The 26,536-nt window shown below is 40.2% G+C and overlaps 1 protein-coding gene across 1 annotated transcript in view; it reads right to left on the bottom strand.

The window, feature by feature from the left end:
- The window catches only part of adcy3a (adenylate cyclase 3a), a 64,272-nt gene that overhangs the window by 11,607 nt on the left and 26,129 nt on the right, over positions 1–26,536 (bottom strand). Inside the window, 6 exon segments of the mRNA XM_032532004.1 lie at positions 15,589–15,676; positions 16,040–16,186; positions 16,188–16,199; positions 17,843–17,985; positions 25,241–25,360; positions 25,633–25,798. Coding sequence (XP_032387895.1) covers positions 15,589–15,676; positions 16,040–16,186; positions 16,188–16,199; positions 17,843–17,985; positions 25,241–25,360; positions 25,633–25,798 — 676 coding nt within the window.

Here is a 26,536-nt window from a genome sequence, read left to right as displayed (position 1 = left end):
ATATGGACCCAAACAAGTTTTGCTTTAACATTGAATATGGAACAAGCATCGCTTATTACCATACAATATATAATTTAATAGTGGAGACATGCAAAATCGAATTTCAAATGAAAATACACATCAATGGCATTAATTTATTAAATAAATTGTAGGCCTCTTTTCTATTTGCAGCCTTCTGATTTAAATACCAAAATAAACTTTTTCCACTGGCTAATAATTTTACAAATAAAATGATAATAAATCAATCAACCATTCAAGCCCATGCCTTGTAGCAAGAAAAAGTGCATAAAGAAAACGTTAATTATTGCACACTGGTCTAATCTGATGTGCCCAAGCCAGATACCTGGCATCTCTTCTTGGATGCTAGTTCATCGATGTCTGGGCTCAAGCTCTGAGCTGAGGAAATCCTCAGTATCGAGCGAAGATGTTCATCAGTCAGACGTCTCATGTGAGTTGTTTTGGTCATCTTCATCGAGGAGAAAAGTTGCTCGCATAGATAAGTGCTGCCGAACATGGAGAGCATCTGAGCAGCTTGGGTGCGGAGCTGAGGCATTGTGTCAGGGATGAACCGTGGAAACTGTGCGGCGCCCACAGCATCATACTTTGACTTCAGCGTGTCGTTGCACTGGAGTTCAATCAGCTCCATTTGGATGTTGGTTGGTGCATTTTCCACATCAACTGCGAAGGGATTACTAAGCAGTTCAAATTTGCATTTCTGGGCATCGAAGTCGGCAAATTGCCGGCTAAACTCAGCGGCGAGAACACTGAGTTTTTCAGCAAACTGTGCGCATGGGAACACGGCGGTAGAGATCTGCGCTTTTATGGATTGGCAGCAGGGAAAATGGCAAGGGTTTCCTTGCAGCATCTGATCTCCCACAGGCACAGTTTAGTTTTGAAGGCCCTCACTGCAGCGTACATGTCTGTGATGATGCGCCCCCGCCCCTGAAGCTGCAGGTTCAGCGCATCGAGATGGCTTGAGATGTCACAGAGAAAGGCCAGCTCACACAGGAACTTTTGCTCCCGGAGCTCTGCTGTATCCTTCCCTTTGGTTTCCAGGAATTGACATATTTCCTCACGCAGCTCGAAACATCTGTTCAGTACTTTTCCTCTGCTTAGCCATCTCACCTCTGTGTGATACGGCACGTCTGCGTATTCCGAACCACACTCCTCCAGAAAAGATTTAAACTGGCGGTGATTTAGACCTTTGGCTCTTATAAAGTTAACTACCTGTGTTACTGTGGTCATAACATGTTCCATCTTTAGGGCTTTGGCACACAGTGCTTCCTGATGTATGATGCAGTGGTAAACAGTTAGCTCACCTGCACAGTTCTCTTCCCGCATCTTCTCCCGAACCATGCCCACCAGTCCACTCTTTTTACCGCACATTGCTGGCGCACCATCTGTCGTTAATCCAACGAGTTTATCCCACGGCAGCTTTATTTCAGTTACACATTTGGAAACCTCCTCAAAGATTTCCTTTCCTGTGGTTGTGCCATGCATGGATTTGAATCCCAATAGCTCCTCCGTAACACACAGATTTGAGTCCACTCCACGGATGAAGACTGACAGCTGAGCAGTATCAGATGCGTCGCAGCTCTCATCCACAGCGAGGGAGAACGCAACAAAATCTTTTCCCTTTTCCATCAGCTGGTCATGCAGATTGGTGGCAAGATCACATGTGCGATCAGCTACTGTGTTCCTGCTCAGGCTCACGTTTGAAAAAGCTTGTTTTTTCTCTGGGCCTACGAGGTCACAAACCTTCATCATGCACTTTTTCACGAACTCTCCCTCATTAAAGGGCCGGGCTGATTTTGCGATCTCTGCTGCCACTATATAACTAGCCTTTACAGCAGCCTCGCTTTGTGATGTGGCTTTTTTAAACATATTCTGTTGTGAAACCAAACTTCTTTTCATCTCCTCTACTTTCTGGCTCCTTTGAGTCATGTCCAGGTCCTTGTATTTGTCATGGTGTTTCATTTCATAGTGTCGTCTAATGTTGTACTCCTTACTTGCAGCCACGTTGACTCCACAAACAAGACAAACAGGTTTGTCTTTCACATATGTAAACAGATATTCTGCCTCCCACTTGTCCAGAAAGCTCTGGTTTTCTGCCTTTCTTTTTGCCATTTTTGGGAAGGGTTAGCTCGCTGACAGTTGTAGCGTCTATGTTGCTATGACTACTGTCACAGAGGAGAGAGCGTTTCTGGGTCCTGTCCTGATTGGCGCGCGAAAACAGCAGAGCATTATGGGATTCGTAGTATTAGTGGTGAATGCGCTGTATAATACCGGCGGGCCAGCTCTAGTAGTAATTTGGTATTGTCTCGCGGGCCAAATATAATTACCAGAGTTTGACACCCATGCTCTAATAGAATGATCTGAACAAACATGGACCCAACAGAGACTATTTCCGATTAACTGTGTGAGCTAGTTTGTGACCTGGTGGAGCTTAAAGCCATGTGAGGAGGGCTAGCAGTGATTGGCAGAAGGAGGCAATTTTGTAGGTAGCTTGTGAGAAGGTGTCAGAAAAACCTTGGTTAAAGGACTCTGTTCCTATCTGGGCTATTAGCTTCATTTTCACCCCAGCTCCTCCACTTGGTAATGGATTGTGTTCTTCCAAGCCCGTTAGCGCCACAAAAGCTTCTCTCAGTCAACTACCAGCTCCTCATTGGATCCCTGGCCAACGTCAAGGCCAGCTAGCACCCTCCAGCCTGCCTGCTTCTCGGCCTGCTAGCATTGTGACTACAGCTTCTCTGTTCACGTCCCGGCCTGCACCCTTGCCATGTTCCCTTGGAACTGTGGAGGCCGTAGAAGGGGTAAGGGTCAACATGGCGTGCTTGTATGACGTTGATTTAATTTAGCACCAGCGTCAGGTGTGAGAGATTTATTTTTTACTATCTAGGGATTCATTAAGAAAGAAGCTGGAGGCTTTAAGCAGAAAAACACACGAGAGCTGCAAACCACTCGCTGAGAGACAACTGTTTGGTTTCCCCCACTACTCAACTAGTAACACTTTATAATAACATAACTTATAAATGGTAAATTAAAAGTTAATTAATTTTAGTTGTAATGTTAACAAATTGTCTTATTTGTTATATTATTTTAATGTTATAAAATAAGTTTACAAATATTGTGTATATATGGTATAATTGTTCTGTAAACATCTAAAACATAATTTGGATGATATAATAAAGTTGCAACTAATGCTTGTAATAGGTAAATGATTAAGTGGTTGAAAAAGCATCAATTAAAATTAATTTGGCCCAATTCTTTTTTTTTTTGGCGATCTATAGAATGTTTTTGACTATTTGTACACTGATAATACCATCAAAATCTTGTTTGATGCTTTACAAAGTCTTATTTCACTATTAAAAATATTATATTCATCAGATGCAACTTTATAATATCCACCCAAATAATGTTTGATGGCATTATAAACAATTTCTTAATCATTAATATTTCATTTTATGCTTTGAGCAACAAACTGTTAAAGTAAAATACATTATAGCATATATAATACTTAGTAAACATTTTAACAGTAAAATAACTTATATATATTTATGGAAAAATGGAACGCAACACCCAGGGAAAAGGAGACAATATAATTAATGTTACCAGTTACTGTCGGTTAGCCTTTAGAAGCTGTGTTCCTTTGTTTTAAAAGCCCAGGTTAACCTATGTAACAATAGCTTTAATAGATCAAACTCCTTCAACTACTCCTTTGTCATGATATTGACAATGTGGAACTGGCTTTGTTTAGCCATAATGACTGTCCATTTGTTTTTTTACATGGTCATTGTGTTTTCATCGTTTTTGATTGCTACTTTATGTTGCTACAACTGTTTATCTACCATCCAAACTGAAACTCAATATCTTAAATCTGTATTTATGTGAAATAAGGACATATAACAAACTCAATTATGAACGAAAATCTAATGTAGCTCAGCGTAAAGTCTTTCAGGAAGACCTAACACTTAATCGCTGCTTTCTTTCTAAATCAAATCATCTGTTAGACGCATTCACCACGAGAAGGAATCAGCCAAGAATTCCAAGGGCCAATCACGGCGTCACAACCCCGCTTTAAATCTGTTTCTCTTCCCGCTGCTGTCAGCTGTCATTTCAGGCAAAGCGTGCAAAGCGATTCTTCCTCCTGCTGGACGCTCCGTCAACTGCTTTGGTCTGGTCTTTGGGCTCCTTCGTCGCCACCTCCAGTGTCTAGACTCCATCGGGGAGATTGTCTTGGGTTCCTTACCCCTTTTAAAAATATATTCTACAGGTGAAACTCAAAAAATTTGCATATGGTGCAAAATTTCAGTATTGTAGGCTCAAAGTATCACACTCTAATCAGCTAATTAATCCAAAACACCTGCAAAGGGTTCTTGAGCCTTTAATTGCTCTCTTAGTCTGGTTTAGTGGAATTCTCTTGGAATTCCTTCATTGGGAAGACTACTGACCTGACAGTTATCAATGATACCCTCCAGAAGGAGGGAAAGCCTCAAAAGGTAATGGCAAAGGAAGTTGGATGTTCTCAAAGTGCCGTAGTTAAATGGAAGGGAAAAGTGTGGAAGAAAAAGGTGCACAAGCATGAGGGATGACCGTAGCCTGGAGAGGATTGTCAGGAAAAGGCCATTAAAATGTGTGGGGGAGCTTCACAAGGAGTGGACTGAGGCTGGAGTTACTGCATCAAGAGCCACCACATACAGACTGGTCCTGGACATGGGCTTCAAATGTCGTATTCCTCTTGTCAAGCCGCTCCTGAACAACAAACAACGTCAGAAAGGTCTTACCTGGGCTAAGGAAAAAAAGAACTGGTCTTTTTCTCAGTGGTCCAATGTCCTCTTTTCTGATGACAGCAAATTTTGCATCTCATTTGGAAACCAAGGTCCCAGAGTCTGGAGGAAGAATGGAGAGGCACACAATACAAGATGCTTGAAGTCCAGTGTGAAGTTTCCACAGTCTGTGTTGGTTTGGGGAGCCATGTCATCTGCTGGTGTTGGTCCACTGTGCTTTAATAAGTCCAGAGTCAGCACAGCCGTCTACCAGGACATTTTAGAGTACTTTATGCTTCCTTCAGCAGACGAGCTTTATGGAGATGCTGGCTTCATTTTTCAGCAGGACTTGGCACCTGCCCACACGGCCAAAAGTATCAAAACCTGGTTCAATGACCATGGGATTACTGTGCTTGATTGGCCCGCAAACTCTCCTGACCTGAACCCCATAGAGAATATATAGGGCATTGCCAAGAGAAAGATGAAAGACATGAGATCGAACAATGCAGAAGAGCTGAAGGCCGCTATTGTAGCATCCTGGTCTTCCATAACACCTCAGCAGTGCCACAGGCTGATAGCATCCATGCCACACCGCATTGAGGCAGTAATTCATGCAAAAGGGGCCCAAACAAAGTACTGAGTACATATGCATGATTATACTTTTCAGATGGCTGACATTTTTGTCTTTAAAATCCTTTTTTTATTGATTTCATGTAATATGCTAATTTTCTGAGATTTTGCATTTGGGGTTTTCATAAGCTGTACGCCATAATCATCAAAATGATATCAAATAAAGGCTTGAAATATCTCTCTTTGCATGTAATGAGTCTATTTAATTTAATAGTTTCACCTTTAAGTTGAATTACTGAAATGAATAAACTTTTGCACCATATGCTAATTTTTTGAGTTTCACCTGTATAATGATGGAGTCTAGGCTCCAAAGACTGTACATTTTATTATGCTTATGTACAATAAACCTTGCATAAATGCAAACCAGTCCCTCCTGATTGAAATGTGCTGTATTTTATATAGTGCTTTTCTACAGTCCCTGACAAAAGTCTTGTCGCTTATCTATTTTGTAGAAACACCTGCTATTAACCTGACTTTTAATTAATTGGTGTAAGAAATAGCTCATATGAAAAGCTAAAACCCTCCCAAATGATGTTTAATGCACAGAAATAAATTAGTTTCACTAAAAAAAGATTTATTATTTAAACAAGACAGGTCAAATACATAAATATACATGTTTGTTCAATACATAAATTGAACAAATTTACTACAAATACTAAAATATGTCAGCAAATTAAATAGTGGTGCTGTGAGATTCAAATTTAATATCTTGTATGACTTCCATGAGCTTGAAGGACTGAAAGAATTCATACAATGTATTGATGAAGTCATCAGGAATAGCTAGGAAAGCAGTCCTGCTGCCTCCCAGAGTTCATCAATATTCTTTGTTTGGTGTTCCATGCTTCCTCTTTCATCCTACCCCACATATGCTCAATGATGTTCATGTCTGGTGACTGGGACGGCCAATCCTGGAGCATCTTGATCTTCTTCGCCTTGAGGAACTTTGAAGTGGAGATGGAAGTATGCGATGGAGCACCATCCTGCTGCAGAATTTGGCCTCTTTTATGGTTGGGAATATAAGAGGTAGCTAAGATTTCTTGGTATTTGAGACTATTGATGTTGCCTTCCACCCTGCAGATCTCTCGCACACCCCATTCTGGATGTAACCCAGACCATGATTTTTCCGCCACCAAACTTCACTGTTTTCTGGGTGAATCTTGGATCCATGCGGGCTCCAGTAGGTCTCCTGCAATATTTGCGGCAACTGTGGTGTAATTCAACAGAAGATTCATCTGAAAAATCCACTTTCTTCCACTTCTCCAGCGTCCATCCTTTTAGCAGGCTGTGGGCCTTGGCAAATACCACACGGTTTTTCAATTGTCTTTTGTTTAGTGCTGGCTTCTGGGCACTGATTGGGCCATTTCGAGACAGAATCCGACAAACCGTTCTGGTTGACGCAGGGACTTCAGGGGACCAGGTCTGGTGGAGCTCTGCTGCAGTGGAAAATGGGCTGGCCTTGGATTTTTGAGCCAACAAACGGTCCTCTCGAGCAGTTGTCTTGCGGGGTCTGCCTGACCTGGGCTTGTCAAAAACATCTCCAGTGTCTTCAAATGTTTTTTTAATCCTCTGTACTTGACGCACGTACAAGGTGCCACCTGCTCATCAGACACACATTCATACTCCGATGACGCAGCATTGGGGGCAACTCGGATGTTCAGTGTCTTGCCCAAGCACAATTCGACATGGGACTGCAGGGCCAGGGATGTTCAATCCCTGGTCCTGCAGTCCACCAACCTTCCAATTGGCAGGCAACCGCTCTACCACTGAGCCACAGTCACCCCTACCCCTGCATGCCCTGTCGGATGCTTCATTCCCTCACCGCTGCTTGTTCTGTGGCCGGTGTGTGTTGTTAAGTTTTTGTTAATCTTATAATAGATATTTGTATAATGTTAAACAATCTGAGAAATGAACGCTTCTTATCCATGAGTCTCTTGAGGGAGCTCCAGCCAACTCACAGCAGGGTCTTTGACTGTGGACAGGCTGGGCGGCAAGCCAGCGACCCCAACAAGCACCAGCTGGCTATTGCGTCAGTGTAAGCTTCTCAACTTTGATAACAATGGATACATTTGCAATTTGCCCCATATTTGCTCTACATAGTTGATTTCTTGCATAAAAGTTTCAGAAGGGAATTTAGTGATAAAACAGCTGACAGAAATGAAAATACGTTTCCAGTTGTTGGCCACAACGGCAAGCCGTGGTTGTTGTGACTGTTCCAGGGCTTTGTATTGGGGAATACAATAGTAGGCACTGCTAGTATATTATGCAGTTTCAAAAATGGCCTTTAATTCTGTAGGTGCTCGTTAGGGTAACCTGGAGGTTATTTAAACCTTGCAGCAGTACAACTCTCCTCTCTCTGCTTGCTGCTGGTTTCTGTTGTTCCAACTCTCCGTGGTTTCTCTTTTGGTTTGTTTATGTTGCTATAGGTTGGCCTTTTGCTATGCTTTTTGGCCTTTACAACACCATCACACACTCACCTCTGTCAATCATGCACACCCTACACCACTGACTCCACTGATTTCCACATCCCATTTAGTATATAGCTAAGGTTATTCTGTCTAATAACTCAACTGGATTAAATAAAGTCTTATTTAAACATTTAACATGGTGTTATGTCCCTCTTTGGTAGGACCACCTGAGCCAGGTCGTGAAACTGGTAACAGTGTAAAATGAAGTTGATCACATTTATACATGTGCCACTGTTAATAGAGTGTGATGGAAAATATACTGTAGGCTTATATTGTGATATTGATTAGTACAGATAAGCCCTGAGCATTATTTACAGTGACTGCATTTTCCCAGTTCATTCGATTGATAATGTTTCTGATCGACCTGAGCTTACAGCAGCAGTCAATACTGGCCTGCCTTCTGCATATCAATCTGAATTTCCATGACGAAGTAGGACACACAAAAACACTTTATCATGAAACTACTTTGCACTTTCATCAAAGAGGATATCACATTCACTCAGTTGGAGCATATAGTAGTAATATTCAAGACCATTCAACAAAATAATACCAATATAGTTAACCATAAACCAAATAAACATATGTGATGTCAACACCATAAGCCCATCATACACGCAGGGGCGGATTTAGTCATTTTGAGGCCTAAGGCAAACACAGGTGCTCTCTGTCTGACAGCTGTTTTGGCCAGAGTGCTGGATCATCTTCAATCATAACACATTGATCAGGGTGACTGCTATTTGCGGGGTCTAGTTGCTGAGTATTATGTGTGTCACCATCTTCGTCATTGCCATAGTTATCATCATTGACAGTGAAAGCAGCAGTTCCGTTACCATCTCCATTTGAAGGATCCTGTCAGGTTGTCTTGTATGTAGCCCCCGCATCGCTAGAGCAACCTGGGCTGACACTACTCTTCATCATGTTAGCATTGCTAGCACAAGCCCCGGCTTCTTGCTGCTCTTTAGTAACGTTAATGTTAGTGTTGTCAGTAGCCGTCGTGAAAAAGGTTGATACCTTTGCTAAAAACTTTCTGCTTTCTTCCCGCTTCTTTTTTTCAGAACCACTTCGGTAGCTTCGCTTCATTTTTCAACCGTCTGTAGCCTCCAGCTTATCGCATGCTGAGCCGTTTGTTTACAAACACACGCAGCTGCGCAGTAGGATAAGGGAATAGTCCAATGTAGTGGGGACCGGGGGGAGTTTCGCATCATGAATTAAACAATCGGATAGCACCTTAGCGTATCAATGTTTAGAGATATAAACTCAAAATAAAAAACCCAGGCCATTCCCCCCGAGAAAGGCACGGCAGCGTCTTTTTCACCTCAGATGCTTGTACTTAGGCTAACTCAGTCATTACTTTTAAAGAGCCACCATTGAAAGTATTATTACTGGGAATATAACAGCTTGGTATGGAAACAGCACTCAGCAAGACTGTACAGCCCTAAAGGGAGTAGTTAGATCAGCTGAATGTACCACTAGGAGAGCACTACCCAACCTAGAAGAAATATACATCAGGAGAGTGAAGTCCAGAGTAAAGAAAATCTCCAGAGATCCTAGTCACCCCAACTACTACCTGTTCTCCGCCCTACGCTCTGGGAAATGTTACTGCTACCTGAGGGCCAACACAGAGAGGGTGCGGAAAAGTTTTTATCCCCAAGCTATCCTGATACTGAACGACTTATTTACACATTGCACAGCAATGAAGACAGTGGACAAAGCATTTCACTACATATATTCTGTATATTTGTATGGGACTAAGAAATTTGTATTTGATTTAATGAGGATGAGGCTGAGCCTCATCCTAAACTGCTATGGTATTGCATATTAACATTTGTATCTCTCTGCAAGCATAGTATTATCTCCATTCTATAGAAATAACCAAACAGAAAAATGCACCAATCTAGTGTTGACGGTAAAACAAGAAGCACCCAAAATATAAGTAAGATAAAAAGAGAACAAATTACAATGGTGGTAAATTCAAATAATGGGACGCATGGAGAAAAAATAAAATTAGCATTGTTGCCACTGAAACAAATGAGAAAGGCTGCCTGCAGAAATGGATAAATAAAATTGAAAGACAAAAGAGAGATCTTGTCTATGTCCTCATTATAATACAAATTTGTGTTGATATGGGCACACATGAGGTTTACCTTTATATTGTTATTTGGCAAGTAAGTTATGGTGCATCTCAGCTGATGTTACAGAGTAATTCAAAAGTAATATAACTAGTAGTGTAACTAGTTTCTTTCAACAGCGAGTAATAAAGAAAGTAGTAAAGAAAGGCATTACTTTTTTTTACAGTAACAAGTAATGTGTAATCTATTACTTTTTTGAGTTACTACCCCAGCACTGATTATAATGTGTGATTATGAGCTCATACAATCTACCAGGCCATCCACGTATTGCATTTCCAGCACTGTGTACACAGCTCACCATATGAGCCTGAGTGGTCAAAGCAGCTAGTGTAAAACAGTTTAACTTACAATACATCATTCACAATAAAAGTCCCCTGTTATGAAGTTACCAGCTTAGACTTTTATTTTGAAAATCACAAATGACAATGTGCGTGTGTGTGTTTCATACTTCACTATTTAGCTCATCTCAAGACACTGTGTTATCAACTGCAATCAATGGTTGACATAGTACATAATATAACAGGATCTTTGTTCGAATTCAGCAAAAGAAAATGTGACATGTAGCTTTTGACATCAGAAGGCAAAAGTTCTGCGCCATGGTAAGAAGAACTGCAGGTCTGTCTAATCAGTAAACAGAGAGGAGACCCCTTTGATCTCAGAGATGTGGTCATTAGCTGAGGTTTGGATCTTTCTATTCAGCAAATGACCACATTACCTGTGTCTGACTGATCTGCCATTGAGGGACAGACCTGTGAAAAGAAGGCTCAAAAAGCCCAAACTATAGGTTGCATCAGTGAAATGACCGGCCTTTGCGAACGTATTGCTATATAATTAAAAAATTGACGCATATCAGCAATAAAAAAAAAATGGTTCTGTTCTTTCCTCCTGAAATATCAAGGATTTTTAATCTGGGCTTTGAATGGAGGGATGCTTGGAACTGTTGTCATTGAAACCTCACTGAGCCAAATGTGTAACTCCTATCACTTAAATGAGCAGATTGGCTGAAAGTAGGTACCCTACATTTTGATGTATAAATGGTGTATAACTAAATTATTTAAAAAATTAAAATTAAAAATTAAACAATTATACAGTAATGAAAAAAAAACTTCAGATATAAAACTGCTGGATATAGCCTAATGCTAAAGTTTTTGTGAATGGTTTAAAGTTTGAATGCAATCTGTACGTGAAAGTATATAGGAGGAGAAACATTTTGAAGTGGAAAAGGCCAAAAAGTAGCGGAAGAACGGAAGAAGAAAAAAACCTTGAAAATGCATTACCTGCAGAAAATGCAGGTGAATGTTGAATAGCTAAATTGCTAAACTAAATTAAAATGGGTAAGAAGAACGTGAAGTAGTGAGGATAGTTGGAAAAGCGGGAATGGTTTTAATTAGTATGAATTTGATTAAAAAAGTTGAATAACCCCTAATATAAAACATTATGTAGATTGTAGACACCAAACTCAATTATTGACTTAAAAAGTTCAATATTGCCAAAAGATACAGAACATTGTAAGGTCTGAATCTACTTTCTGAACTGAAATTATGAATAAGTAGAGAAAACTAAAAAATGCTGTGAGAAACATGATGAAAATGCAGAAATATGAAACAAGTTGTTTGAAAAATCTGAACGCTCAAATGCATTGCACTGCTTAAAAATCTGAAAGAAAATTAAGCTTTTAAATATTTTTTTAACAAAGTCAGGTAGGGAATGAGTCCTTACCCCAAGTGAAGGAGTTTAAATACCTTGGGGTCTTTTTTGCGAGTGAGGGGACCATGGAGCGGGGAATCGGAGCTGCGGTTGCGGTATTACATTCAATTTATCTCACCATTGTGACAAAAAAGAGAGGGCTAGGAGCGCCTAGGGATCCCCCAGTCGGAGCTGGTTAATGTGGAAAGGAAGTTTGGGGTCCCCTGCTAGAGCTGCTCCCCCCGCGGCCCGATACCGGATAAGCGGACGAAGATGGATGGATGGTCAATGAGAGCGGGCTTCAATTTTTTTTAAATCCTCTTCTGCTTCAAAACGTATCTCCTCCTACATTCTTTTACATAAAAACGTGATTCAAACTTTAAACCATTCACGAAATATTCAGGTAGTCATGGTGTGCTCAGTGTTTAGATATTGTTTACAGTTTTTGTAAAAAAAAGCTGTTTAAGTGTAGTGTTTGTTTCAGGATTGTTCTGCGTTTAGAATGGGTGTGTATTGCAGGAGCTAGAGTGGCTGATGATGTCACTAAAAACAAAAATCATTAATAAAAAAATCACCTTATTTCTTTCTCCCACACCAACAATTTTTACTTGTCATGCACAAATTATACATCAAAACGTAAGTCTTCTTGTCTTGTCTCAGCCAATGTGCTTAGTTATGTGATAGGACTTATACATTTGGCTTGGTGAATTTCCGATTGACAAGAGCTTCAAATCTTTCTCCATTTGCTGCTCTGTTAAACATCGTCCACATTTCTGAGCGAAATACAGAGGGAAGAACTGTTTTCAATCGGTGCTATTCCCACATTTTTAAGTTTATCCACATAAATATTATATCCATATATTCAAAAAGGCCTTCTGGTAGGTGCTGCAGTTGTTAGCCCCCCCCCCCCATTTAATTACACAACTGAAGCCAGATGTGCAAAACTCAAACTACAGTCTGCATTACCAAAAGTCACCTGAGCTTAACAGTTCACATCTCCTGCAAAACTCATTCCAAGCCACACAACTCTAAACACACGTCTCAAAACAGGCTCAGTGCTGCCAAACACTCAGAACATTCCTCGCTGAGATAACACACACTGTCACTCAGAACACACAGAGTAAAAACACTAATGTCAAACACTAACACAGAAATTACAAATTTTTAATCTTCACAAATAATTTAATAATTTGAGTGACTTCCCACTGCTCAATAGTTTCTTTAAAGACAATTTATAGATTTTACAAGATACAAATTTTTATGTAAGGTAAACAAGAAGGAATGAAAATCAGCAGTTTGCTTCAATATAGTATTTTGTCTCTAGTAATTTATGGCATTACTGGAAACAAATGAATGGTGCATAACAGTAACAAAGAACAGTGTGACTAATCCTGCCTCTCTCCAGTATCATGCAACAAGTTTCCTTCATCACACTGGACGTCTGCATCATCTCTAAATACTGATTAATGTTGTGTTTCCATTGCTTTCACATTACTATCTGAAAAACAGTAAGAAGGCAGTTTTACTATTGTAAGATTGTTTTTTATAGCTGTGTATGTTACCTCAGACATCTGACATGGACATATTGGTATCTTTGCTCTTTTACCTGTTTCTCTCAAACGGAACAGTGTACAAAAGACACCTGGTTAGTCTTTTAGCTGGAATTGCAATCCGCAGTGTGTGTGATAGGCACCAGACTGAAATGTATTCTGTTTTGAATGTGTGGTTAACAGTTTTGACAGCAGTGTGTTAACATTTAAACAAAGTGATGTAAATCCACAGTGTTGTACACGTTGTAGTTAAAGCCGTAAGTGTGTAGAGTTTTGAAAACTGTGTTCTAGCAATGAAAAACAAACTAGAGTTTGGTCCACGTGAACTGCTGCAGTGGAGACTGTAGTTAGAGTTTTGCACATGTGACTCCAGTTGTGCCCACTGTGGTTTAGCACTAAAAAAACTGTAATCATAAGATAGTCAGGATGAGCCAAAAAATACAGCCTCAACCTGAAAAAAGTGGAATAGGAGTGAAAAAGTCACTGATAAGCCACAGCACAGCAGATCCGCTGGTTACATTTTGAGTTACCAGCATCAGACTATTGTGAACAAACAATATTGTGCTTGACTCCACAGTAAATGTGTTGTTTTAAATAATTATTGTGCACAGGTGTGTCCTAATTAACAAAAAGAAACTTAGTCACTCAATGTTGCGTATCACACAGCGTGGCACAAACACTTCAACAAACGCGTCAGTCGCACTGATCTCGCTGTAAATGTGTAAATCACAATGCTTATCTTTAGATCACTAGCAATATCACATTCCCATCAGCCAGGCACAATATCTGACCATAATTACGCTTGTTTTCCATAAACTGTCGTTGCTTTAGCTTTTTATTTTCATTGCAACCCTGGTAGTGGTAAGCGATCTTAAGAGCAAATGCAAAATATAAAAATATAATTCATACCGATGTGCTCATTGGCAACACCCAGCTCAAGAAGCCGACATATAGCCTATACAAAATCCCGTAGGCTAAACTCACTCAGCAAACATTTGAATATGTTTTTATATTTATTAATTTAAGGGCAAAATCACCATCACCAAACCCACCAGACTCCATTTCAATAATCAGTACTTTTATCATTGTAAAAGACATCTATAGGTGATTCACTCCGCTTAAAATCTATATCTTTCATAAAAGATACCCATCAGGGAATGTTAACGGGGTTGTCGGTCTCTAAATGTTTTTCCTTTTATGAGCACACCTCTCTCTCTCACTCTCTCTCTACAGGTCCAGCTGATCTTCTAAGAAAGGTGACATCGTTATCAACCCAGTATTGATTGGTCAGTAGGCGGTGCTTTTACACAAGTTGATCTCTATCTCCAACATAACCTGCTCATGACCAGGTTTGGTGTTCAGCATTAGTTACTGCTGCAATTTAAACCAGTAACAAGTGATCCACAATTATGATAAAGAAAACCCTGGGTTGAACCTGAAGTTACCTCGTTAACGCTAAATATTGCTTTGTAGATAGGCTTTCTCTCTGGGCCAGTTTATCGTCGCCAAAAAACAAAAACAAATTTTTTTTACACAATGCCATGATCTTTTTTTTTAATCAACTTTACCTATATTAGTTAAGACTTTAGTTAGGAAGTAGTAATGTTGCAGTGCAATGAATGCATTTTTTTTTAGGTGTTACCAATATTTTTATTAACCCACCAGTGATAGTTAAGTCAAAAGAAGTATAGCATATTAATCACGCTTTACGATGCCCCTTGACCCCATATGTCACCGAACATACAACTCTCCACAGTAGCTTCTACACACATCAGACTGCTCGGTTATAACTCGACTGATATTTCTTCGATGGAAAAAGAGATGTAAAGGATAGCAGTGTTTTAGGGTTTGCACTGTATAGATTAGCCCAGACTTCAGCTTATGGCAGAACATTGTTGAAACGGAGCAGCTAGTATTGGTAGTGAGAACAAAAAGTTAGTGGACTGACAATTCATCACTGCACCTTACGCTGCAACGCAAAGGGTGTGTGTGTCAGAAATCAAAAGGAGAGGAGAAAATCTCAACCATACTGTAAATGACAGCACAAGACTAGACTGTCACACTGAGCTGAAATGGAGTTGAATATTCGATTCCAACCCTAATATTGTCTATTCATTAATTTACTCAACTCCCACAATCCATATTTAAATGCTTCTCATGGAAAATACTGATATATACTATATATTTACACTACTGGTCAAAAGTTTGGGGTGCACTTCATTATAGACAGAATACCAGCTGAGATCAGTTGCATTGTTTTTTGTAAAATTGTAAGTGACCCCAAACTTTTGACCGGTAGTGTATATAATAAGATAATTTTGTAATCGGTTGACAGCCCTAATAAAAATGTTTTGTAACTTACTCTAGGGAAGATGGCGGCCAGAGAACAGATTGTCAGGATGAGCAGGAGGACTTCTCCCACTGCAAAGGTTATGTAGTTTGCCGTCAGCCTGTTCCACAACACATGAACACACAAAAAAAACTTTCAGAGAAATATCATGGTAGCAGTCAACCAGTCCAGATTCTTGGACTGCATGCAGGCAGAAAACAATACTGAAGAGAGCAATATTGCAGTGAGTTGGGTTGTGCAAAAACATTTAAGATCCCAATAGTAGAATACCACTAACAATACATAGTAAATAAATTTAACCAAAGAGATAATGTTGCCAATTTATAATTTGTGTCCAAAGACTGTGAGCTTAGGTTTGTTTATTTTGCTTTTTGGATATGTGTTTCAGCCAGAGCCGGACATAAATGGAACATACCCACACTTTTAAAAAAGGGTGAGATTATTCCTGGCCTTGTACACTAACCAGGGGTCTATGAGGGCCTCCATAGCTGCAGTAAAGAGCAGGACCACACAGGAGCAGCAGAAGGCAGCTCCGCTCTGTTTCTCCTTCTCCACAGAGTAACGAGTCTCCAGGTCCGGATCCACAAACCTCAAGGAGAGCCTGTTGGTGTTTTCCCTTTAGACTGATGAGACAAGAGAACCTCAGCACTTATATCAAATTTTAAATATTGGTATTACATTACACACAACACATATTGTCACAGTTTTGTTTTAGGAAAAATCATGCTACAATGTATTGAAAACTGATGCAATCTACTTGACCTAACACAACACGGTCTTTTGCATTTGGTGCAAATTTGGGAGTAAACCGCTACTTTGCTTTGCGCGGCTGGGTATAAAAACTTTACTTTGTACTAGTGATGTGACCAGACACTTAGCTCACGAGACATGACACAATATTGGGTTCACAAGAACAAGATCAGTTTTTCATGTGATAAACAATTTTGTAATTTTTTTCAAAATACATACAACAAAATAACTAACTGTAAACCAAATAAACATATGACAACACCACAAACCCATCCATCTCTTTCCAGCAGAAAGCTTCTTAGGAGCCCTCCAGAAAGTTTAAGTACTTTCCCTATTTTCCCATGAAGACATCTAATCTGGAAAACCACTTGTATGACACCTTTTATTAAAAGCAGCCACCCTTGCCATCTCACAAGCCCACTCTTGAATTGACGGCACCTCTTTATTCCTTCATCCATCCTCTTAAAAAGATTTGCCTGGCTATCATTAAAACTAGTTTGGACCCAACTTCTTATGTGCTTATCTATTCCATTTAGGATTGATCCATCTCCTAGAACAAATAATATTGGGCTGAATGGGTCTCAGTCTAAAATTCCTGGACCTTATCACAGGACATGAAGTCATTGTCCGTCCTCTGTCTTTCACTTCCAACAATTTGGTGAGGATTTCAAACCAAGTCTAAACAATCTTGAGGGACCTCAATCCAAACACCAATTCCAATGAAGTTTGGATATTGTGTAAAACACAAATAAATACAGAATACAATGATATTCAAATATTTTCAACCTACAGTATATTCATTTGAATACACTACAAAGACAAGATATTGAATGTTCAAACTGAAATATTCACTGGTTTTGAATTTGATGCCTGCAACATGTTACAAAAAATGTCGATGTAAATGGACTGTTCATATATAGCGCTTTCAAGTCCCAACAACTACTCAAAGCGCTTTTACATAGTACAGGAACCATTCATCATTCACACACATTCATACACTGGCTGAGGCTGCCATACAAGCTGCCAACTGTTCATCAGATAAACACTCACACACATTTACACACCGCTGGAGCAGCATCAACGGCAATTCAGGGTTCAGTGTCTTGCCCAACAACATGCACTAAGGACAGACAATCCTGGATGACCTGCAATTTCCTAAGCTTAAACTCAGACAAAACCGAAGTTATTGTACCTGGCCCCAAACACCTCCAAAGCTCATTATCTAAAGATAGGGCTACTCTGGATAGAATTTCACTGGCGCAATCAATAGCACCCCCTAAGAAATTTCAAAGTAGATTCTGCAGTGCCTTTCACCTAGACATATGAGATTTGGTATGCTTCATGTCCAAACTTACATAAAAGTCTAACTTAAGTCTAACTTGTGCATGCAGGGTCCAATAGTCAGGAGAGTACACAGCTGCAACAATTAGGAGCTGGCTGCACCCCCGATATGCGCAGAGTGCAAGGGTCCGTTCATCGCTGCTTGCAGCTTTAATTAAGATTACAGTTCACTTACGCTTGGACTGTCTCTCTCTCCAGCAGAGCCTCATTAAGCAGTTTGTTGAGCTCCTGTTCATTCTCCTGAGCATCAATCACCCTTTCAGCCAGGTCCCGCAGTCGCAACCTTCTCCGAGGGTTAGGGAAAGATGGATTCACCACCTGAAGTCCCAGAAAGAAAAAAATGGAGAATGGTACACCCATATATTACATTTTTGTCTAATATTTACTATATCAATGCCATGTCAGCAATTATGTAAGTCATCTTGTCCATCCTAATACTTCAATCCACAGTAAGAAACCTTTGTTAAACATTTACACTTGAACACTTTGTTTCATGATAAAGAAACCAATGTGCCAGATTTTCATGAAATTTGTAGTAGATGTAGTAGTTTATTACAGGTTAATAACTAATGTTACAATTGAGCCCAAATTTCACCTAGTACAGAATAAATATTCAAATCTAATAGCAATGACATTTCCTTCGCACATTTACACTGTGCAGAGGATGCACCCCTTAAATTTTGGACACTCCATGAGCTTTAACCTTGTCCCGCCTTTAGGACAAAATGTCAACATTGAACACAAGATCATCTCAGTCTCATTTAATCAATGTGCTTAGAAAATTTAAAGTCATAAATCCTGGCGGGTTCCAGTTTGGGTTCAGGAGGCAGACACCGTCTCCACATTTAAGAGTAGGCCTAAGACTTTCCTCTTTGATAAAGCTTATAGTTAGGGCTGGCTCAGGAGAGTCCTGAACCATCCCTTAGTTACGCCGCTATGGCAAAGAGATAACTGTTGTTGTGATGAAGCACTATATAAATAAAATTGAATTCTCTTCCTCTCATATCCACCTCCTCTAGACAGAGGGATGGTTATGTCTTTCTCTCTCTCTCTCTCGTCCACCTCCTCTAGACAGAGGGATGGATATATCTCTCTCTCTCACACCCACCTCCTCTAGACAGAGGAATGGATCTCTCTCTCTCTCTCTCACACCCACCTCCTCTAGACAGAGGGATGGATCTCTCTCTCTCTCTCTCTCTTCCCATCTCCTCTAGACAGAGGGATGGATATATCTCTCTCTCTCTCTCTCTCATCCACCTCCTCTAGACAGAGGGATGGATCTCTTTCTCTCTCTCTCTCTCTCTCTCTCTTCCCATCTCCTCTAGACAGAGGGATGGGATCTGGTTGGGGAGAGTTCTAGCCTGGCCAGGCTCAAGACGGCGCAATTTCCACGAGTAGGCTACCACGAATAGGACAGGATAGGATCATAGAGATACAGCAATTCCTGTTTTTCTCTTTTATGAGGCAAAAAAGTGGCTGATAAAAAGTGACTGTGGCAGGTGGATTTTTAAATCAAAAAAGTTAACTTCGGGCTTCCGGGTGAGCAAGATATGGTGTAGGACGCATTTCTCAGAGCTCCTGCAAAATCCGACTTAATTACAAACGAAAAGGGAAAAAACAGCTTTAACCACGCTGATATCTGTGGATACACTGAAGAGGAAAACCTTAGGACCATAAATAAGCTAGAGAGCACGGACATAATTATCCGAAATGGCCGAAAAACTACAAAAATTCAGACACGGAAGCGACGCTAATGCTACAAGGCCTGCTAGGACCTCGAGGCAGCGAACAACAGAAGACGCCGACCCATTGTTAACCATGGGCTCTGGTGAGCCAAATACGAACAGTGAAGAAATGAAAGCAGACATTTTGCGGTCAGTGAGAGGAGATATCGCTAAGGTCATAAGAGACGAACTTAAAGGTGCATTAGCGGATGATTTCCAAGCTATAAAATCCGAACTGCAAGCGGTCCGCTCTGAAATTGCTAGCAACTCAAAGGCCATACAAGCTGAAGTGGATATCATAAAAACGGAGGTTCTGGACTTAAAAAGTGGTTTATCAACGTGGTCAGACGAAGTCACTTCACTACAGTCTACTGTTACAAGTTTGCAGAAGGAAATGTCAACGCTCAAGGATAAATGTGAGGATCTAGAGGGAAGAATGCGAAGATCCAATATCCGCATCGCGGGCATTGAAGAACACCCGGGTTCCAGCTCCCCACAGGCGGTGGCAAAAATCATCAAAGAAGTGCTACAGATGGACCGAGATATAAAGGTAGACCGCTCACATCGTACACCCATCGGGAGAGGACCTAGAGATCGGGAGCTACCAAGAGTCATCATCGCCAAATTACATCACGACGGAGACGCGGCGGAGATCCTGAGGAGAGCTCGTAGCAGAGCTCCGCTCTCTTACAATGGGCACCGTGTTTCCTTCTTCCCCGACTACACGACAAGCGTAGCCAAAGCCAGAGCTACTTTCACGGAGGTGCGAAAGGCGCTACGTGGGATCAAGGAGGCCCGCTACGGCCTCCTCTACCCAGCCCGATTCGGATTACATACCATAATGAAGAAAAGGAATTCCTCGACCCCAATTTGGCCATGGATTTTGTCCGGAACAATATTATTTCAACAGAGACAACCGAATAAAGGTACCGTGTACCTGTAGTTACAATGTTATCAGGAAAATCCCAATGCTATGGCTATCGTTCATATAGCTTCCCTCATAAGGTTTATATTGATAATTTCATAGTTTTTAAGGTAATGAGCAATTCAGCTGTTTAATTTAGATCCCTTTTTCCGGTAAGTTTTGCAGGAGCTGGCATAGTATATGTGGAGTTTCTGTGGCTACCTTATCTCCCCCATTAGGAATTTGGCCCACTCCCCAATCAGACTACATATCTAAGCACATCCCCTGCACACATATTCAATCTTGTTGTGCACTTTTGCGGCTTCTATTAGCTGCTAGGGACTATGTCCCAAGTACTCTTCTACAATAGGTATCTGTTCTCTGTTTGCCCAGTTCTGGTTCCTCTGTTCCCCGGGTACCTTGCACAATTTCTTTTTGCAAATTTATTTTGTTTTTGTTGTTATTGTTTCGCTCCATCACACGCCCATTCTACCCTGGCGAATCCAGAAAGGGTGGGCACTGTTGTCAAACATATGTTTTATTCCTCCCTGTTTGTTATTGTGGTCAAGCTGTACACATTCCTTAATTCTCACATAGATAAGGTGATGTTATACATAAAGGTCTGGTTACCACTTCTGTTATACTCCGATAAGTCGATGTATAGACCATGTAGAGTTAATGGGTGACCCACTTAAAATCGTATCTTATAATGTAAAAGGATTACATAACCCAGCTAAGAGAAGGAAAATATTGACTCAACTAAAACAACTTAATTGTCATATTGCCTTTTTGCAAGAAACCCACCTATCTGATACAGAGCATGAGAAATTAAAAAATCCTGGGCAGATAAAGCTTATTACTCATCCCACAGATCTGGGAATAAAAGGGTGTTGTCATTCTCATACATCGGCAGGTCAACTTTACACAAACTCTATTACATAAGGACACAGAGGGGAGATATATGTTAGTTAATGGTACAATTGATGGCATTAAAGTATCCCTACTTAATGTATATGCACCCAATACGGACGCGCCTGACTTCATAAGATCACTGTTTAAGATAATATTACAACACAGCTCTGGGCTGCTGTTAATGGGTGGAGACTTCAACTGCACTTTATCACAAATATTAGACAGATTACCCACCCCAAAAACTCCCCTCTCCAAAATGGGCAGGATGCTCAAACATCAGATTACAGAGACGGGTATTGCTGACGTCTGGAGAAGTAAGTTCCCCAGAACTAAAGACTTTACCTTCTATTCAAGTAGACATGCATCCTACTCTAGGATCGATTATTTCTTTACGCCAACGTCAGAACTACATAGAATTGTAGATATTGAAATACTACCCATTACTATTTCTGATCATGCACCTATCTTACTAAATTGGACTATAGGACATAGACTAACATCCAAACAATGGAGGCTTAACACATCCCTCCTTAACGACAAAGTATTCACGGCATTTATTACAGAGGAACTTAGGATATACCTAGAAATCAATAATACTCCGGACACGACTCCTCTAATATTATGGGATTGTGCCAAAGCATTCCTTCGAGGCCGCATAATATCCTTCACGGCTGCGAGGAAAAAACAGAAGAATGCTAAACAAAAAGACCTAGAGAATAAAATTAAAGACCTAGAACTTGAACATAAAAAATACACCTCAATTAAAATCCTGAAGGAGCTAAATGCATCCCGCAGACAACTAAATAGCCTATTATCGGATAAAGTAGAGGGTAATCTGAGGTTTACTAATCAAAAATACTATGAATATGGCCAGAAGGCTAGCAGATTACTGGCTTATAGACTGAGGAAACAGCAGTCCTCCAACATGGTTCATAAAATAAAATCTCAAGATTCTCTGGTGACAAAACCTGACGAAATTGCAGAAACCTTCGCAAATTTTTACAAATCATTATATACAAACACTGATACGTGTAACAATGACCATGAGCTCATAGATTTTTTAAAAGATATAAAGTTAAACCACCTAACGGATGAGGCGGTGCGTACATTAGATCAACCGATTGTGGAATGGGAAATTAAGCAGACGATTAAATCACTAAAGAATAACAAAAGCCCAGGCCCAGATGGATTTACAAACGACTTCTATAAAACCTTTCTAGATCCTTTGACCCCTCTACTATTAAACGCATACCATCACGCTTTAAACTCCAAAACTATGGCACCCTCTTGGACGGAAGCCACTATTGTAGTGATCCATAAAGAGGGTAAAGACCCTACAGACTGCCAATCCTATAGACCTATATCGCTGCTGAATACAGACTCACGTATACTCACCTCAATCCTAGCAAACCGACTTAATAAATTTATTACCCAAATCATACACCCCGATCAGACCGGATTTATTACAGGTCGGCATTATGCTAATAATGTGAGGCGCCTATTGAATCTATCAAGCGCCCAAAAAGAAAGAAAGATTGAATCAGCAATCATCTCCTTAGATGCTCAAAAAGCGTTTGACAGAGTATCCTGGCAATATTTAATTCATACATTGAAACGTTTCGGATTTGGCCCACATTTCATTGATTGGGTGCAAACACTCTACTCATCCCCACAAGCAGCAGTCAAAGTTAATGGCTTCAGATCGGCTAGATTCTCATTAGGAAGGGGCTGTAGACAGGGGTGCCCACTCTCACCCCTCCTATTCGCCATCAGCATTGAGCCGCTAGCCCAAATCATTAGGGATGATATCAATATCAAAGGAATAGAAATCAATAAGGAAATGCACAAAATTTCACTATATGCTGATGATGTGCTAGTGTATTTGACGGACCCTAAATCAACAATTCCTCACCTGAAAAAGCTTATCTCCCAATACGGGTTCTACTCAGGTTACAAAACCAACATTGACAAAACGGAAGCTATGGATGTAAACGACACAATCCCCGATTCCATAAAGATACAGAGTGGTTTTAAGTGGCCTAAGATCGGGATCAAATACTTAGGAATTCAAATACCTCCATGTTCGAATGACCTCTATGAGGCGAATTATGGCAAACTCCTACGAATCATAAACAAGGACTTAGAGCGCTGGGATACACTCCCTATCTCGCTGTTAGGCCGAATTGAAAGTGTCCGTATGAATGTCCTACCGAGATTTCTATATCTATTCCAGATGCTACCGGTAGAGATCCCCAAATCTACCTTCGACACTTTAGATAAAATGTTAACGGGATTTATTTGGCAAAAAAAGCGACCTAGAATCAGACTGAAAACCCTGCAATTACCCAAACCTAAAGGTGGTCTCAAACTTCCAAACTTTAAATTCTACTATTGGGCGGCACAACTCAGACCCTTATTGTCATGGATACAGGATACTGCAGATACTCGTTGGCTGGAAATAGAGAAGGGCAAGAGCTCAAAACCTATACAAACATTACCCTTTTTAGATGTCCCCGCAAAGGACATGTCAATCTGGACAAGAAACACCCTCAAAGTATGGTACAAAATACAATCAGTCTTTAAATTACCAAAACAGATTTCACTTTTATCAAATATAGGACATATGAAAACATTTATACCGAATAACTTAGACTCTGGATTTAAAAACTGGTCTTACTATGAACTATCTCATATTCACCAACTAATTGATAAAGGAAATCTCAAAACCTTCGAACAGTTGAAAATTGAATTTGGGCTCCCTAAATCGGATTTCTACAGATATTTACAACTTAGAACCTTTCTGATGGCACATGATGATTGGACTAAACTTCTTGAACCCACACCTATAGAAAATTTCCTAATAGATATACAAAGGGGAAAGGGGAACAATAAAGTAATTAGTAAAATATATGACCTGTTTCTCTCCATGACCATACACGACTCTACGAACATAAAACGTAAATGGGAGAGTGAATTACAGGCCTCAATAACTGGGGACGCTTGGGACGAAATCTGCACAGAAGCACATTTGACAACAAACTCTAATACATGGAGAGAATTCAAGTGGAAAATAATAATCCGGTTTTTCAGAACACCAGCGATAACCAGTAAAATGTACCCCGCACAACCCAACCTATGCTGGAGGAACTGCGGGACGTGGAACGCCAACCATACTCATATTCTGTGGTGTTGCCCTAAATTAAGTGAATTTTGGAAGGACATCTTTGTTGCCCTCAAGATAATTTTCAGGAAAAATATTCCAAAAACCCCCTTGGTTGCAATTCTAGGAGTAATACCCGATGGAATAGACAGAATGGCTGATAGATATCTCCTGAGAATTTTGTTGACTGCAGCATTGAAGTGTATAACTATCAGATGGCTGAAAGCATCACCTCCAACATATAACATATGGGTTCAGAAGGTTTGGGACATTTATTTGATGGAAAAAATCACATATTCCTTAAGGCTCCAAGAAGCTACTGTCAATACGAGATGGAAGTCTGTTACACCGCTACTAATCCAATGATGTAATTGGTGAATCACCCTCCTGCATTTGTTTGCTCTGCTGGACCAACCTAAAATGCCGTGGCACCTAAGACTATGTGGACCACTTTATCTCTAGGAGGATCTAACTGTAAGCTTGCATTATTTTTTAATTGCGACTTTTGTGTGTTGTTTTTGTTTAGTTGTTTTGTATTCATTCTCGCACCTGATAAGAATACTTATTATCTCACCTCCCGATGCCACGACTAATGTAACTAGTAAAGGCCAACATGAGTCGGAAGTTTGTATTCATGTTTGTATGTTGTTATCGAAAAAATAAATAAAAATAAAGTTCAAAAAAAAAAAAAGTTAACTTCAGGCCCTGTATACATAGCCTTTATACCGCTTATAAATTTAACAGTGCGAGGGAGTCTAATTGCCAAAGACTTACATATCACCTACTATATGCACCATGTTAATTACATCCTCTTTAAATGAAGTCTCTCCTGATGGAAGTGTAATTCTAATCTAAGAAGTGATTCTTGGTTACCCTCGTATCCAGTTCTTCAGGTTCTTCTGGTGTCGTGCAGGCTGTGTTAACACTGCCATTACACTCTGTGGTGTTGATCAAGAGTGGGGAGTTTCCATTGGAAGAGGTAACAGACAACTTCTAATGTGAAACAAGCAAACAGGAAATAATGAGTGATTATTATGTAATGTCACATTTTTCTTTATTTCTTTTTACATTCCTGAACATATGCATGTATTGTGAATGCTGGACATACAGTATCTTACATTTTTATATTCAATTCAAATATAGCTTTGAGTAACAAGAATGTTTTCCAATGTGATGTTAAATGTAACATTTTTCTGGCTGAATGAGACACCAACATTTGAATTTCCAAATATTTGCAGTGTGGGTGTGTGGCAGGGTTGACTCACTACACCATTGATGCCATTCTTCCCCACAGGTCCTTTAGGAACAACCACTAGGTAAGTCTCGATGCCCCTCTCCCTCAGGTAGTCACAGCGGTCACCTCCGTTCCCTGGCTCAGCATCAAACTCACCATGAAGACACTCCATGGTGCTGTGTGAGATGTGGACGCGACTGTTCCACACATACAAAGGTGATTAATCTACAAATCATTGATCTAACAACTACATGAAATCTACAGAAAGTGCTTCTGTGGATTTCATTGAGCCGTGAATAGTCCTTATGACATGATCATTCCTAATAATTTGAATATGTGGTATAATGTTGCTGTGTGCATTTAGTCATCTTGATGCTCCTATACAGAGTGATAAATTGAAACATTCTACCTAATGAACACAGTGTAAACATTTGGGACTTAAGTGCAACACAGAGTGGAAATGTTAAGTTGTGGCAGTATATTCTCATTTTTCATGACATTTGAGTAGAACTGGTGGAGGAGTTCCACAAACAGGGCCTGAGCGCATGGTGCATGCCCATTAAATGCCTGTTGGGCAAAAAAGAAGAAACCTTTTGCTGGAGAGTGTGGAAAACATGAGATATAGGGGAAAAAAACAGCTTCATGAAAAAAAACAGTGTTACAGGCACGCTGTCATTTCAAATTGAAGACAAACGACAGCCACGTTACTGATTAGAGTAGATAATTGTAATGTTTTTGTGGTACGTCAGTGTTTATAATGGATGTGTTTACCAGGCAGCCTGCTTTCCTTAAATTTCACTCTCTTCTTCTCTACTACTTCTTGCTTATTCCATATTATTTTGTTTGTACACCCTCTGGTGCTCCACAAAGCATAACGTCTCCATGCATGCTCGTAGCTCGCGCCAGTAACAGAGCCCCGAGGCCGGCGTAGATAT

This window comes from Etheostoma spectabile, chromosome 12, assembly GCF_008692095.1.
Source record: "Etheostoma spectabile isolate EspeVRDwgs_2016 chromosome 12, UIUC_Espe_1.0, whole genome shotgun sequence".
NCBI lineage: Eukaryota > Metazoa > Chordata > Actinopteri > Perciformes > Percidae > Etheostoma > Etheostoma spectabile.
This window is presented reverse-complemented; position numbering and strand designations above follow the sequence as displayed.